General features: G+C 42.9%; 2 protein-coding genes and 1 pseudogene across 2 annotated transcripts; 1 reads left to right on the top strand and 2 right to left on the bottom strand.

The window, feature by feature from the left end:
* The first annotated feature begins 313 nt into the window (after positions 1-313).
* On the top strand, positions 314-3510 carry LOC119325116 (annotated as a pseudogene).
* A 427-nt stretch (positions 3511-3937) lies between these two features.
* LOC119325110 (pentatricopeptide repeat-containing protein At3g05340-like) lies at positions 3938-6395 on the bottom strand. Its single transcript, XM_037598853.1, has one exon. The coding sequence runs from the start codon at positions 6223-6225 to the stop codon at positions 4573-4575; it is 1653 nt and encodes a 550-aa protein (XP_037454750.1). The 5' UTR covers positions 6226-6395; the 3' UTR covers positions 3938-4572.
* A 1404-nt stretch (positions 6396-7799) lies between these two features.
* LOC119325099 (protease Do-like 2, chloroplastic) lies at positions 7800-16663 on the bottom strand. The gene is made up of 21 exons (XM_037598842.1): positions 16381-16663; positions 16152-16283; positions 15402-15455; positions 15070-15143; positions 14274-14337; positions 13659-13703; positions 13102-13209; positions 12703-12780; positions 11998-12064; positions 11823-11881; positions 11069-11168; positions 10655-10734; positions 10169-10225; positions 9910-10013; positions 9214-9301; positions 9036-9121; positions 8923-8947; positions 8756-8827; positions 8622-8672; positions 8475-8535; positions 7800-8393 (listed from the first exon to the last, which is right to left on the bottom strand). Exons 1-21 carry the CDS (start codon positions 16537-16539, stop codon positions 8149-8151), a joined length of 1809 nt encoding a protein of 602 aa, XP_037454739.1. The 5' UTR covers positions 16540-16663; the 3' UTR covers positions 7800-8148.
* Positions 16664-17081: the final 418 nt, after the last annotated feature.

The following is a 17081-nucleotide window of genomic DNA, read 5'->3' as shown; positions in this document are numbered from 1 at the left end:
ATAAGCAGTCTTTGCTGAATACTGCCCATCGGTGGTAAGCTTCCTGGAAACTGAGCTTGGTTGTTGACCGAGAACGACACTCTGGGTCAAGTTTCAAAGTCCAAGGCAGTGCATCAGTTGAGCTGGAATGAATAAAATAGGCAAGCAGTCTATCAAGGGAGAAAACGCCCAGTCAATCCTCTCTTAATTTTCAACACTAGTGACTAGTATGCATTCTGTTAACTGATCCATCATTCAGAACTATAATGGCGTTGGGTGTGTGTACCTTTCAAATAGCCTAGATAGTGTAAAAGAAGGAGCCTTACTAATTTGAGGTGGAGTCCTGTTGCTTGCCAGCCTAAAAATCTCTATATCCAAGCACCACCACGAGTTACTCACAAAGTTCAAACTCCCATGCTCCTTCCAGCTCTGGGTGGCTGGGTATTCTTCCAAGCTCCCATCCATGGCTCCTCTTGCCTTCCTCCTCCTATTCGGCCAAATCCTACTCTGCACAGCCATCGACACCATCAACTCCACCACACCGTTGTCCGGGTCACAGAAGATTGTGTCCCAGGGCAGCAAGTTCACCTTGGGCTTCTACTCTCCACCACTTTCCGCTACTACATAGCCATATGGTATAGCACTGTACCACTGGTGACCACCGTGTGGACGGCAACCACCGACGTGGTGGTGTCTGACCCGACCACCGCCTCCTTGGAAATTGCCGGCGACGGCAATCTTGTCCTCCGTCATATAGCCACGAACCGGCAGCTATGGTCGACTAATTTAAGTATAGCCTCCAACTCCACCATGGCCATCATCAGGGACAGCGGTAGCCTGGAACTAACCGATGCCTCCAATTCATCCATGGTTTATTGGCAAAGCATAGACCATCCCACGAACACCTTTCTTCCAGGGTCCAAGCTCGGGCTGAACAAAACTACGGGTCTGAGCCAGAAGCTTGTTCCTTGGAAGAACAACGTAGACCCATCTCCTGCGTTGTTCTCTCTGGAGCTTGACCCCAATGGCAGCATGCAGTACTTCATTCGGTGGAATGAATCCGTAAACTACTGGACCAGTGGCCTCTGGGACGGCAATAGATTCAGCCATATGCCAGAGATGACGGCCGATTACGTTTACGACTTCCAATTCGTCAACAACGCCAAAGAAAGCTACTTCTACTACTCGATGAAGAATGATTTAGTAGTCTCGCGGTTCATCATTGACGTGACCGGACAGATCAAGCAGCTGTCATGGTTGGATTCCAGACAGCAGTGGGTCTTGTTCTGGGCCCAGCCACGGACTCAGTGTGAGGTGTATGCTCTCTGTGGGGCATACGGCTGCTGCAGCCTTGATGCCCTGCCGTACTGCAACTGTGTCAAGGGGTTCAGCCAGAAGGTTCAGAGTGACTGGGATCTCCAGGATTATAGTGGTGGGTGCAAGAGGAACACACCATTGCAGTGCCAGACCAACTCGACTTCTGCACAAACTCCGTCTGATAAGTTCCATCTCATGGAAGATGTGCGCCTACCTGATAACGCTCAGAGTGCAGTGTCTACAAGCTCTCAGGAATGTGAGGTGGTTTGTCTGAATAGTTGCTCTTGCACAGCTTACACTTACAATTACACTGGGTGCTTTGTTTGGCATGGGGACCTGATTAATCTCCAAGAACAATACAGGGGAATTGGAGGAGGCACACTCCTCAGGCTTGCAGCATCCGAGCTGCCAGATCAGCAAAGGAACAAAACAATGGTCATTGGTTCAATTGTTGGTGGGGTTGCTGCAGTTTTGATAACCCTTGCAATTGTGTTGTTCTTTCTATCTCGGACGTGCCGCCGAGACAGGACTTTTCGGATATCCAAGACTGACTTCAGATACAGTGATCTGCTGGATGATATTCAAAGCATTGATTCACTTCTTCTTGATCTGTCAACACTAAGAGTAGCTACAAATGACTTTGGTGAAGGAACTATGCTTGGTAAAGGAGGTTTTGGGATGGTTCATAAGGTACAAACCATGCCATACGTAGAATTTATCAACTTTATATATTTACCAATGAGCGTGTATTTTTCTTTTTCCACAGGGAGTCCTGCCTGACGGTAAACAAATAGCAGTAAAAAGGCTATGTAAGAGTTCCAAACAAGGAATAGGGGAACTGAAAAGTGAACTAGTCCTGGTTGCTAAGCTTCGCCACAGGAATCTTGTGAGCCTCATTGGTGTTTGTTTGGAAGAACAAGAGAAAATACTTGTGTATGAATTTATGCCCAACAGAAGCCTTGATACCATTCTTTTTGGTACAACTTTTTCACTCCGAGCTTTAATAGTAGTAGTGCAAGTGCCACCAAACTTTCACTGCAATGCTGATACTTCTATTCTGAATGACAGATTCTGAGAAATGCAAAGACCTAGACTGGGGAAGGAGATTCAAGATTATCAGTGGAGTTACTAGGGGATTACAATATCTCCACGAAGATTCTCAATTGAAGATAGTTCACCGGGACCTGAAAGCAAGCAATATTTTGTTGGACTTCGATTATAACCCTAAGATTTCTGACTTTGGCTTAGCAAAGATATTTGGAGGGGATCAATCAGAAGATGTCACTAGACGTATTGCCGGGACATAGTAAGCACAGTGAGCATTTGGTAGTTAGGCATCAAAGTAGAACCTACAGTAACAGTTATGTTCTTCTTGCAGTGGATATATGTCGCCTGAATATGCCATGCATGGTCAATACTCAGCAAAGTCGGACGCGTTCAGCTTCGGTGTTTTAGTTTTGGAGATCGTCACGGGAAGAAGAAACAACGGCTCCTGCAACTCCGGGCAATATGTTTATCTCGTAAATCTTGTAAGTACTTAAGAACCAAAGCTAGTTAACTCTGTGCGCGGCTGAATCTCTATCATAATAACTGAACAATTTACCAATCTGGTGCAGGTATGGGAACACTGGACCAGGGGAAATGTTGTCGAGTTGATCGATCCATCCCTTAGCAGCCATCCTTCTCACGTTGACCAGGTGCTGAAATGCATCCGAATCGGGCTGCTGTGTGTGCAGAACAGACCTGAAGATAGGCCGACAATGTCGTCCGTGAATGTCATGCTCAGCAACCAGAGTGCTCGTCTCCCTTCTGTTTCCATGCCAGCCTTCTCTGACGGATGTAGTGGATGCAGTGATAATACTTCAAAAGTGGCGTCCTCGAATGGAATGACCATCACAAAGCTCGAGCCAAGATGAGGCTTGAAGCATTTGCTGAAACCAGCTTGTACTAGTGTTACTTTACTGTCTTTTAGAGATGAGCTTGATGTACCTGGTGCGTATGTTTCATGGTTATGATGAAAAGTCTTACACGCCTCCAAGGTTATCTTCAGTGTCAGTTTTGCTGTGGAATGGGATTATGGTATTGCTGCTGGAGAAAATGTCAGTAGTATTATTAGCTGTGATATGCGGCTCATACAAATGCATGTACATCAATAGTTAATTTGCAGCCTTTCCATTTTGGCTATCTTCTAATATTAGCTTTCGTTCTGTAAAATTTCACTTGCAATATAGACAAGGTTTTCATATGGATCTTGGTGGTTTTCTATGGTGCAGAGCAAACCCAGTTTTCTGCGGGTGGTGAAACAGATTTAATGCTGTCGTTGGTAGCTTGGATTTAAGACAATACTGAGACGCTTGACAGAGTGCTCATGAGCAAAGATTGAGAACAAAGGCCCCTAAAACCTAGATAGGGCCCTTTTGTAATCATACCTCACTGATGGTCTACACTGAAGCAGCATCTCATAGGAGAAACCAACCTTTGTTCAAATTTGACTAGGATGGTTACTAAGCATGGCGTCTTTAACATGGGTCAAATTGCTAGGATGATGATCAATGTATTTTCAAACTCAAACTGGGTGTACATAGAAAATGATGCCCACGGGGCACGGGCTAGACTAGAAAGCCAAAAACTGCAAGGCAGATCCATTTTCCTTTCATCAACGTGTCATCCCACGCTTTGTTCGGTTTAAGTTTCAGAATCATCACTTTGTACCAATTTCAGCATTACAGAACGATTTGTCTTCCATCTATAAAATTAACTCTACATGTTTTTTCCGTCTCCGTGTTTTCGTATCATGTGTTCCAAAATAGATCCTTATGTACTACCTCTGTAACCTTTTACAAGACGTTTTTAGAGTTTATGACAGTGTCAAAAATACGTCTTACATTAAGTTATAGAGAGAGTATAGTATATAATGATGAACTGAGCACATAGCTATTGATCTTCTTTGATGGCGTTGTCAAGCCGAGTGCTGCTGCTCAAACCTATGCTTCCTCCTCCTCGAGGCGCTACCAATCCAGCAGCATCTGCCGTGATCTCCAGGAGCCACCGGCCAAACCACACAGCTCATCTGGGACATGGCCTTCCCCTTGATCCACACTTGGGCGCCACTCGCCATGAAGCATACATGTCCATGCCCATGTCATCATAACAGCGTGATTGAAGACCAACCATGGTCTTGCTGGGGTTCTGCTCACCGTGAAGGCCATGGTCATGGAATAGCCTTCACTATATTATGTGCATCAGAATCAAGTATGCACACACCAGACGTCCCATTCACAGAGCATTGTCTTCCATCACATCATCCTGATGATCACCGGTAACTGCAGACAGCTGCAGCAGCACATCATCAACAGGAGCAGAATCAGGACGAGACGTGAGTGACCCGACGACGAAAGAATGAACCTCCTTCTCGAGCTCGATCCAGCTCTTGCCGGTATCCTTCCTCAGACCCATCTCCCTCATCTTCTTCATAACCTTCGCTCGATCATCCCATCGGCCTTCTGCTGAGTAGATGTTTGATAGCAAGACGTAAGAAGCAGGGGACTCGGGGTCCACAAGGAGCAACTTCTCAGCCGCGTATTTCCCGATCTCCAAGTTCTGATGGAAGCTACAAGCTCCCATTAAGGCCTGCCAAAGGATAGCACTGTCCTTGAAAGGTCCGTCCTCGATGAATGACTTTGCGTCGTCTAACTGACCAGCTCGGCCAAGCATGTCGACCACACATGCATAATGTTCCACCCTTGGGAGGACTCCGTACTGCGATGACATAGAATTCAAGATCTCCAGTCCCTTCTTTGCTGATCCAACATGGCTGCAACCATGAAGTAGTGATAAGAACGTGACATCTGTGGGATTGGCACCGTCGGCTTTCATGGATTCAAACAGTTGAAAGACTTCAGAACCCTGGCCATGCCGCGCAAAGGCTGCAATGATCGAGTTCCATGAGATTGAGTTCTTGCTGGGCGTCTCATCGAACACTTGGACAGACTCTTGCAGCTCACCGCACTTTGAATACATATTGATCAGACCATTGCAGACATATATGTTCCTTCCAAAGCACTTCTTGATGACCAGTGCATGGATTTGCTTCCCAAGAGCAATTGGCGCGGAGGCACCGAATGCCCCCAGAACTGCAGAAACCATGTTTGTATCAATGCAAATTCCTTCACCCGCCATCTCAGCGAACAATTCGAACGCCTTCTCTTCCAGTCCATTTTGAGCAAATCCGACCAGAATGACTGTCAAGAAAATTTCGTCAGGCTGCCGACATGCACGGAACACACTCAGAGCATCATCCATTAAGCCGCATTTAGAGTACACATCCATGAGCCCGCTCTCTACATGGAGGTCGGTCGCGAGTCCAGCCTTCACAATAAGGGCATGAATCTGCTTGCCTTCCTTGGCTGCCAGAGATCCAGCGCAGGCTAACAGGGAGCTCGAGTATGTCGCATTGTTGGCGTCCACAGTGCGCCTCATCTGTCGAAACAACAGGATACTGTCCTCGTAGAGCTCTGCTCGAGCCATCCCAGAGATCATCGCCGTCCACGTGATGACGTTCCTCCCTGTCATTCCCTGGAACGCCCTCTTGGCCGAGTCCGGAGATCCACACTCGAAGTAGGCGGTCACTAGCGCGTTCCCGATGGACACCTCGCCCTCAAACCCACGCGAGACGACCAGCCCGTGTACCATGGCACACGCGGGGAGGGACACTGCACGCGCGCACACAGACAGGACTGTGGTGAAGGTGGCGTGGTCGCACGAGAGGCCCGAGCGCAGCATCCGCCTGAACTGTAGGAGCGCGTCGTCGGCGCCGGATGACGAGGCGGCGGCGGAGGAGATGAGCGAGTTCCAGGAGATAGAGTCCCGGACGCGCATTTCGTCGAACACCCTGGCGGCGGCGTCGTGGCGGCCGCACCTGGCGTACATGGAGACGAGCGCGTTCCAGGCGACGAGGACGTGGCGGAGGGAGGGGTGGAGCGGGCATAGGAGGAAGTGGGCGGGATTTTTGACGACGGTGGCGTGAAGGGCGGCGCCCAGGCGGTGGTCGGCGGCGCGGCCGCAGCGGGAGAGGAGGCCGCTGAGGTAGGCGTAGTTGAGGAGCGCGGGGACAGCCATTTTCTTGAGGGTCATGTACATGCTCAGCTTTTATATTAACAATAATAAAAAAGTTGCGGGGAAGATTATTAATTTCCGAATAAGAATAATATTGTTACTACTGTACCATATACGATACTGTAAAACATATTTAGGTCAAGTACTAGCTTGAAAAACAATCTATATTATGGGACGGAGGGAGTATTATTTTTCATCGATATTCTGTATGGTGAAAGAAATAGGATTTTACTTTTTTGCGGGTAAAAAATAGGATTTTACTATTTATTATTTTCTCTCTTGATTCAAATTAAGTTTAAAATTTGTGTGTTGGAAAACTCAAGTTTGACCATTAATTTAACATACTAAATGTGTTTTATCTTTCATAAGAATTATATCATGGTATTCGTATTTGGATAAAGTTTCGAATGATATGATTTTTATGACATATAACAAATATATTTTCATCAAATTAACAGTCAAGGTTAAATCATGCATTCTCGCAAAAAAAAAAATCATGCAGATCACATGAGCAGACGAATACTCACATTTACCAGTGAGCTTTCTAACTTAACGATCATCCCCTTTTGCGAAAATGGCCAAAACCACTTTCTCCTTGATCCTTTCGACATAGCGGGGCGCGTTGCGGGTCGCCAAGTTGATATTTTAGGCGGCCACCACCTTTGGATCCTCCTCCTCCGGCTCCAGCAACGCTACGAGCGGATCCATGCGGTGGCGGGCGACGAAAAGGGCGGGAACAAGGGTGGAGAGTGACAGCAATCGGCTGGAGAGGGTGGCGATGCGCGGGCTTGATGCGGAAACAATGCAGATATGGCCAAATGTGCGGGCTCCGGGTGGGGATTTGGGTGGACCGGGATTGTTGGAGTCCTACGTGGAGGAGGTCCGGTCTCCCGCATATCCGCCCCAACTTTGGATTTGGTTTGCGGGATTTTGAACGCGCAGACATGCCCGGGGACGTATGCGGCACCACATTGGATGGCAAAAAAATGTCCGAATGTTTTGCACACGGATTGGAGATGCACTAAGTATGACTTAAAAAGCAAACATATAGTGAATGAGAGCAAAATAACTGCATGTTCATTAATTTGCAGCAGCGGTTCAAATACTGCCTTCGGTTTAGGTGTGGCTTAAAATAAAATGTTACATAAAGGAGGGTAAATGAATCATATTTTCCTGAATTTATGTCGGTAGTTCAAATAGACCATTGGATTTCAGTATTTTGGTACATCTTGTACAACAAAAGTGTTGTATTTTTTATCAAACGTTTTGGTTTGCGACATAGTTTGCATCGGCCAATCGGCTACAATGTCAATCGTATCGCTCTTTTAAGACCACACCTGGTCTGAGCACAGTATTTGATTTTTGAACCTTGATCATAGCAAAGAAAATAATCCAACAAAATTTCTGATTTATTGCACTTCTGAGAATTTAAAGAATCGTTTGTTACCTAGTTGTACAAAGGGCGGCCAAGGGCCACAATCCCCCGAAAAATGTTGATGAATGGAACATTCTGTGATTCTAACATACAACATGCTCTAAATGACACCTAAGCTAAAGCTTCCAGCATTGAGATACAACAAAATACAACATGGCTCGGTTTTTGCCACTGTCAAGTGTATTTGCCACCGGGTAGATGGAAAAAACCCACAGGCGTTATTACCATTTTTCGACTGAAACCCCCCATGCTTGGTTTCACCGGGGCGCTCTTGGTTTCTAGGACGGAGCGATAGCAGTTTCTCACGCCCACAGCAGACAATCAACACCCAGTTCAAAGTTTGTCACGGGACTGTCGCCGAAATCCTCGCCTTGGTTTTGGACATCATGGTTTGTGTCGACGTAGGGCTCAGATAAATCCAATGACCTTACAGAGGGGATGGCATGCTCCTTTTGGATATCTGATGACGCGGCCGCTGCTTCTTCCCGATCCAAAACAACGAGGAAGTCATCTTCGAATTCAAATGTCAAGAACTTGTCTTGACAGGCTACACATTTGTATTAACGGTAAGATTGGCATGAATAAGTGGCTTTAGAAGGTTATTCAACAGGAGGCAGCCGGTACTTACTGTCCACTAGATGAGCAAGGTGGTGGATGTTCTTTATCATAGTTCCATTTAGTTTTATGACCTGATAAAATTATTGATTAAAAGGAACATTAGCTGAATGCAAATGCATAAGAAGATGGCTAGAAGTGGAAGAGACAAGAGGTTTACTTGTTGATTGCCCATGTGCTCATACCCGATGTTGACATCGTTCGCCAGTACCTGGACAACATTGATAACTTAAGAACGTGATAACACGCAGCACTAATACTAGTCAATTCATCTAACCACGAAATACAACACACCTGAGATACAATTACAATTTGCTCCCCTTCGAAGGTTGATAGAGAGTATCGTGCCTTCGCCAACAATTTTAACTGTACACAAAGACAAGATATCAATAACAGTAAGAGATTGCAGATCTTCCGAAAAGGTAAGCTGCAGGCAGGATGGTCATGTGGAATGATCTTACCCCTAAAGTATCTTCACACTCTTCCCTGCAAATGAAGATAAATTTACGTGTTAGTAACTACAACCTTTCTGACACCAAGCACGGATTGAAAGAGGAAATAGTTGGTTACTTACTCTATAAATGGTTCTGTTAAAGGCGTGAAGACAAGGCCGGCAACTATCAGGTAAGAAGGTTGACCCCCATCAACATTGAATGGCACCTTATTTGAGGATGAAGAAAATTGTGAAATCGGTGAAATTTTTACATTTCTAGTTTTAGCCCATGAAATGATCAAGGGTTACAGTGTCTTACCAAATGTTTTCTTGGATGCAAAATGGTTTGCACTTTCATGATGTTGCCTCCCCGAATGATACCTAGTTGGGCAACATCACCTGCATACCTGATTAATAAAATAACATTGTTTAGTGCAGTTCATGCTATCATGTTGGAACATTTTATTTTCTTCAGATGTTAAAGGATGTCACTAGTGTCAAATTCATATGATCCACATACAGATTAATGGAACAAAATTGCAATGCCTCAGATGGAAAAGGCTTGTAACTTTGGTATTCAGATCAAGAGGGAGCTTCGTAGGCATTACACAAGGGTTTTAGGCAAATGAAGAACAGTGCACATATAATAAAAGACTGCTTAGTTCTCCATGATTTTGCACTACTGAATCACTAATGAAGGTTCAGAAGGTAACATGAAATAGAAACATGTCAATGGGTGATTGCATGATTTTCATTTTACCCATCCATACAAATGACAGAGAATGTGACATCTATATGCATCTGTACACATGTTGAAACAAAGCCCACTGGTTATGGCTGTCAAAATATAGATTTGTGGTATTGTGCCATTATGAAATTTCAGACCACTAGAAACTGGTGAAAAAAAATGTTCTGCACTAGAACAGAACATAAATAAATTAATAAGGTTAGGAAAAGCACTTCAAGATGATTAAGAAAATGATAGTACTTGTGAGGAATAAGATAAAGCACTTACTTTTGACTTGTGAGGTAGCGGAAAGCAATTCGCTCAGTGGACCGAAATGGTACTGTTCCTTCACATCCTACCGAAACACCATCGAAACTTGTTATCACATCTCCCTGGAGAAAAACAAACACCTGATCAGCTTAAAAAGGAAGCAAATGTAGCAAATACCGTTCTGGTAACTATTAATTCAGAAAGATTCATTTGCGCGAAGAAAACCTAAAGGTAGCAAGTCTATGAACTCCATCTAAGAGATGCAGATGCACTTTACCTTTCGCAGAACACTGCTGGCTGGAGCTGTAGGCTCAACCCGGCGGACAAGAACACCCTTCAACCAATTAAAATGGCATGTTATAGGAGAATAATGAAAAACGTAGAGAACTATTCAGTGGTAAGGACAAAACTGAGAGTAGTTTTCAGAACATACGTTTGTTGGATATAAATCAGTATCTCTTTATTTAACTGTAGCATTTTGTTATGTAGGGAAAATGGGTTATTGTGGTGTAATCTCTACCAGACATAGATAACAGAATCCTACACAACAAACTGACTACTCTCTGCTAATACAGATGTACATCTGCATTTAGACAGTAGACACGATACAAAGTGCTGCCGTCAATGACATGGATCTCACCAGAAACTACTGGCTAAACCATATGGAAATACATGTGCCTTTCTGTGTATGAGAGTTTGTTCGAAAATCTCTAATAAATCTCCATATCCACAAGCTGAAGCTGAACACATATTGATAGCATACCTCACTTGAAGGCACCTTCAAGCTTTCACGCAGTGCTGGGTTTTCCAATTTCTGAAGTAGGACGCCCAGGCAAGGAAATCCTGCATAATGTCTGAACACATTGAGGACATCAACTTGAACATACAACAGCAACTTCACCCTCCGAAAACAAGCATCTTATCAGTCATCACACAGTTTTACTAATGAATGCATGTTCGGTGAGTACACATTACGAAAAACTTGTAAATATATTTAGGGGGTGAAAAAGGCTTCAGAAAAATGCCAAAATTAATACAACGCTAAAGTTTAACAGGGAGCCCGACCAAACAAATTTTGCAAGCAAATGAACAGACTGTAATAAGTTATATGTCAATGTATAATTAAGTACTTAAGGCACAGTTTTTGGTTTTGTTTCCAAAGATATATGTACGTTACCTGTGTATTTTCCATTTTTCCGATAGTCATTCAAGAAATGGGATACAACTGTGGTTGGAATAACATATCCAATATTTTCAGCTTCATCTGACCTGAACACCTAAACAAAAGACAGCATGAAGAAAGGGAATAGAAATACAAGATAAACATTCAACAGTGCAGACACATATCTGGGTAAGTACATTCATACCAAATGTACTTAACCATTTGATGTTCATCAAAATTACGCATTAACAGGGCTTTGAGTGTATCTTTCAGGCTTGCTAATAAAAACTTTGGGAAAGATAGTCTTTTATTTGAGTAGAAAAGCAAAGTGGTCATCGCTTACAAAAATGTTAAATGATGCAATTCTAATCCATGATTAAGTAAATCTGATCTGAGTTGATACAGCAAAGCCATATAACCTGGAATTTTCTGAACCCAAAACCAAAACACTTCCCCTCATGTCTAGATGGAAGCCGCAACTATTTTTATTAATAGCACGGTGGCTACCTCTTGAACTTGAGACCTTATGCCTCTGATACCATCTGAGGAAACATTAAACTTGTATTTCCATGAGGCCATAGACCGTATGTACTCACACTGACACACATACTGGTGTGGTAAATAACTAAATATGCAGATAAACCCTTATACAACAGGGATATTACATGGCTAATAAAACCACGACAAGTATTTTAGAACTGAGGGAGTACATCACTTATATCCACAGTTCCACACATCAGCTATGTAAGCAAGTAATCAGTGAAAGTACCTGAAATGCTACTCCAATGCATTCCCCTTGCTCATTAAAAGCCGGTCCACCACTGTTTCCTGCCAGAAAGCAAACAATACCAAATACAATATCGATGCTTAATATGCCCTCTTCAAAAAAAAAAGAGAGGAAAGCCCTTCCTAAAGCAAATCACAAGTTCAAGGTAAAAGCAAACCTGCGTTTATTGCTGCATCAATTTGAACCCCAAGAAGATCTGATGTTCCATGCGCATATGGTGTGACCTGGGCTATTCCAAAGGTAAAATAGTATAAGTGCAACTATAGTAAAGCAATATTAAATGCGAATATCAATATACACCTCTGAAATAATTCTGAATTTACTGTAACTTCGGTGAGTGGCATGGAACAGAATGACCTCTATTTTGCACCCCCTTCGTTTGTTTCATAAGGCATATACGAATTTTGGTCAAACAAGGTCATGAGACCAAGAGAATAGTACAGTTGACCTTTTGAAACGAAGCTACTGTAATTATAAGCCTAATATTTGGAGACAGACGGAGTAACTGATAACTACTTACCTACCAAACTAGTTAAAACTATTTAGCTAATGTTAGAAGATGAGGGTCGTTTTCTGACAGCAACAAAAACTCGTGAGCAACTATTCCAGAAAGACATGTTGATAACTATCATGGAAAGCAGTCTAATTTGTTTCCACATCCTAGAAACATGCGCTGGAGAAAAAGAGAGTATTAGCTATCGAACAGCTATACAAACATACAAGGAGTCGAGGACTTTTTGGATAGCTGAGAAATAGGGCAATCATTGTATGCATGAAACACCATCACTTTTCTCCTTGTTAGGGGAAGAGTCCTTTCAAAAAGTGCAATGTAAAGAAAACTTAATGAGCCAAGAGATAGCACCTCAATGCGTGATACAACGCCTTTTGTCACAGATATAGTGTCTCCACCAAGAGGATACCCGACAACAGTTACTGAATCCTGAGATAAACCATCAGAACAATGTCAGATGGCAAAAGAAATGGAAAAATGATATATCACTCAATATCAACCCAGTATTGTACATATCTTTACAAATGTAACTACAAATAGTACTCCCTCCGTCCGAAAATACTTGTCATCAAAATGAACAAAAAAGGATGTATCTAAAACTAAAATACGTCTAGATACATTCCTTTTTATTCATTTTGATGACAAGTATTTCGGGACGGAGGGAGTAATAACGAAGGCCTGGTTCATTTGACGCTACTGTCACTTTTTCAGTAAGTACATGGTACATTCGAACGTTACATAGTTAATTACCTGAAGACATGGCAAACGACCAAGTTGAAGTGGTTCTGTACCTCGCCAGAACTCTTCATTCTCGACAGAGAGCATCGCAAGATCACATTCTGTGCCTCTAGCTAAGACCTGTAAACTACTTAATCAGACAACCAAACCAGATTTTGGAAGAAGTTAATTAAAGTTGCAACTAATAACCAAAAATCGTATTTCAAAAGATATTAGTAACATTAACTAGTAGCAAACCTTTCCAAATGTTAGACAATCAAATCATCATCCGATGAACTTATTATTTTCTCTTTAGATTTGTAAGCAATCCTATGTGCCTACTGTAGAGACTCAGACCTTACCAATCTAGAGGAATGTGGCCAATCAAAAAAATTGGCAAGCCAGATTTGATATGCGCAAGAGAACATAACAGTAACAGCAGGATTCAGGAGTAAGAGGTTTACTCATTGGTGAGGGAGTGTCTTATATAAGAACGCTCTAAGCATGTGCCGATGTTCAGGTAATCCAGATTATGTGAGCACACTTTTGGATAAAATGTCGATAAAGCAGCATAGTCGTAGGGAGAGTACCTTGGCGACGTACTTTTTGTCATCTCCTCTTCGCTTTACTTTAATCTGTATATAAAAGAAGACTTAGTTTAATATTGTAAATGGCATAACTAAATCATTAGCCGCCAAAAACAAATGGTACAACATATTGAATTATTGTCAGAACTTTTGAATTAGTCTACTCTAATCCGTACTGGTTATTCAAAACTCCAAAACTAAATAATCCCAAAAATTTCAGAGAAAGCAATTTAGAGTCAAAATACATGTTAATGGTTGAACTGAAACTTCACAGTTTTAGAGCCACGACAAGATTTTAGCCAAGTTGGTGCAGTTCTTGCATTACTGGAGCGCCTCAGAGCTGAAATTAGCTTCATTCTGTTTACATCCCATGCTATGATGTGATCATGTGGATAGTACACCCAGCTAAATAAGAATATAAGATTTTTTTTAGCCAGGTTTCGGGACAACTTACAGGTCATTCAAACTAAAATCAGTGACATAATTGATTGTTCTGCCTAAGAAGAATGTTAGGAAGCAACGCTTATTCAAAAGAAGGTATATACAAAAATGTGGATCCAAAACTCTGTTATAAAATAAAAAAAAGAAATTCATAGGTATGTCTAATTAAGTAAGCACCTGGGTGTCATGTTCAACGCAATGTGCATTTGTCAATAGTTTGTTATCACCAATCATAAAGGCACTGCAAAAGAGATGTGTATTAAGATAAGCAGAAATTCTAAATTCAAGACACGAGGATCACCACTAAAATTATAATTGAAATGAGTGACTGCATCCAGATATGCAGATAAAGGTTAAGGTATAAAAGTGAGACTTGCTTGTTCAAGACTTCAAAAAGGATGCCGGCCTTTCAGAATGAAACAACAACCAGATATGTGTTACAATTTACTTGTGAAGTTGTCCAGTCAGTTTGTGAAACATAACACAAAAAAGGAACACTACATCACCCATCTAACATCATTAAATCAATATATCCCTAACTGCAGCATATTGAATCCAAATGCTTAAAGCCAGTACCCTTTCCCATCCACTCACTAAACACACAGGACAAGGGATGTCACTCAATAGTCAGTGCCGAATATAAAAAGGTAAATGAAAAGAACTACCATAAACAATCTGAAACACTAAAGATCTGACGTCAGATTTTTAGGCATGGCAAATCTGATGTGTTCATGGCAATTTATGTTGGTGCGATGATGGCAAATTTAGTTTGCAAGCACAACAATTTTCTAACAAAAAAATGAATTGAGGTGGATTTGCCGTGCTCGCCAACTAAACTTGTCATCCTCGGAGAACATAATTTGCCATGAAAATCGTTTGATATGCCATGGTAAATAAACTGACGTGAAATTTGTAGCGCAGTCCTAAACAACGTAATCAACTAATCATATATAAGTATGAGGCCAATACTTGCCTCCCAGTGCTTGAATGTTGCCTTTGCTTCTGCCAAGGAAGCCCATAATCAGGTCTAATATGAGTGCAGTAGACCTAACAAGAGATCAAATAGTTAAGCCTGACAGACATGGTTAATAAAAATAAAGCACAGACTACAACACAAAATCAAGGTAACATGACCTTTTGACTTTGATCAGGCTAGAGCACTATGCTTGACAGACATACTTAATTACTTATACACACAGTACATTTATAATACCATAAGCAGCATCTAGCACAGATATCAAGTTCCCTCACTAAACTAGCATTGTCTAGCATCATTGACAGCCAGGACATATTCTTGAGACCCACCTTAACAACAGCATTAAGGAATTTGTCCTCTTCAAGATCCTCGAAATCAGCAACCTAGCACAGCACATAGTTAGCAGAAAATACATGCAACTTATGATGTCATCGATCACAACACTGAGTGCGACAAAAGAGTTTGCAGCAGTTTACCACAAAAAACAGAACATTTGTGGATATAAGAATTGGGAGATATTAGTGTGATTTGTAACAATAGCTAATACGTCCACAGAAATAGATCACAGGGCAGTAAGAACACACATTAAGGATCTCAGAGACGCCGAAGGAGAATTGAGAGATTCTAGACAAAAGTGTAGGCATGAGTAATTGCTGCAAAGGTGAACTTACATGGCAAACAAAAGGAAATGTGGCTCTATCAAATGGTGAATCCGGCAATTAAGACTGCAATGTTCAACTTGCATACCCCGAAAACAGATACATACGACAATGGAGAGTACTGAATTGTAGTACGAAGCACCCACCCAATCCAAACAGCAAAACACTACCCTACCCTGCTTACAGAACCAGGAAGCAATTCGATACTACTCCATCCGTCCCATAATATAAGATCGTTTTGCAAGCTAAACAGAAATGGGTATTTTGAAATGTTGTGTTTTACATACAGAAATGTTGAAATCTAGATGGAGCCAATTGGAATGTCCATCCTAAATTGGAGTAGTACGTAGTTCTACTTTAAACTCTTAGCACTGTACAATGTGGACAACCAAAGACATGAAATTTCATTGCGCTTCGTACCTGCGACTCCTTGAAGTCGACGGAAAGCCCCTTATCCTTGCGCGTTGACGACGCCAGAGAGCCCCCTCCGCCGCCACCGCCGCCTCCGCCGCCAATGCCACCGCCCCGCCGCTTCTTCGACGCCTCCTCCACCTGCGAACCACCCCAAACGAGACCCAGCACGTCAGACAAGCGGCCCCTCGACCCGTTTCTCGGGGACACGGGCGGCCAACGAACGGAAGAAGCGCACCTCGTCGAAGCGGCGCGTGACGCGGCGGGAGGCGGGCGGGTGGCGCGGCGCGCAGGCGACGCCGGGGCGGAAGCGGCAGGAGCATGACGGTGAGGAGGAGGCGGAGGTGGAGGGGAAGGGGAGGGCCGGGGAGGCGAAGAGGGCGGCGAGGGCAGCCATTGCTTCTGCTGCTGCTGCTGCGCGTGCTTGGAGGGCGCGGTTTGATTGATTTGGGTTTCCCTCTCGCCGCGACGAGGGAGCTCAGCTCCTTATCCTCTCTTCAGCAGAGCTGAGAGAGAGTGGAGCAAGCAGGGGGGGCACGTGCGGGGCGCGTGAGATAAGGGATTTCGTAAGGATAACCGGCCGGAAGGCCCAGAAGTACCGCGTACCACCAGTCCACCACGTTGGTCGGTCCATTTAGCACTTCCTCTACTTCCATTTCTATTTATTTTTCCTTTTTTCTCTCCATTTTTTGTTTTTTCCCTTTTTATGTTTTATTTACATCAAAAATGAAATCCTTATGTGTTCAACTTTTAATTTACTGTTATATACAAAAAAATCCCTTCTACAAGTTTTTTTTTATTTTGTGGGTAATACATAAATGATTTTTCAGAGATAAATGCACAGTTTTACTTCACCTTTTTTTATTCGTCTGTTTCCCTTTTGATTTTTTTTTTGTTTTGATGTGCATGAGTATCTATTCTGAGATACAAAAACATTTA

Source organism: Triticum dicoccoides, chromosome 1B (genome assembly GCF_002162155.2).
Source record: "Triticum dicoccoides isolate Atlit2015 ecotype Zavitan chromosome 1B, WEW_v2.0, whole genome shotgun sequence".
NCBI classification, from domain to species: Eukaryota; Viridiplantae; Streptophyta; class Magnoliopsida; order Poales; family Poaceae; genus Triticum; species Triticum dicoccoides.
The sequence above is the reverse complement of the archived record's forward strand: the minus strand, read 5'-3'. Positions and strand labels throughout refer to the sequence as shown.

Excerpts from the sequence above, each read along its gene's own strand:
- LOC119325110 (XM_037598853.1), bottom strand. The coding sequence starts at position 6,225 with ATGTACGCCAGGTGCGGCCGCCACGACGCCGCCGCCAGGGTGTTCGAC.
- LOC119325099 (XM_037598842.1), bottom strand. The coding sequence starts at position 16,539 with ATGGCTGCCCTCGCCGCCCTCTTCGCCTCCCCGGCCCTCCCCTTCCCC. Across the intron at positions 11,169-11,822 it reads GCATTGGAGTAGCATTTCAG|GTGTTCAGGTCAGATGAAGC; the intron begins GTACTTTCACTG and ends TCTTTTGTTTAG. Across the intron at positions 8,394-8,474 it reads CCTTGCTCATCTAGTGGACA|CCTGTCAAGACAAGTTCTTG; the intron begins GTAAGTACCGGC and ends ACAAATGTGTAG.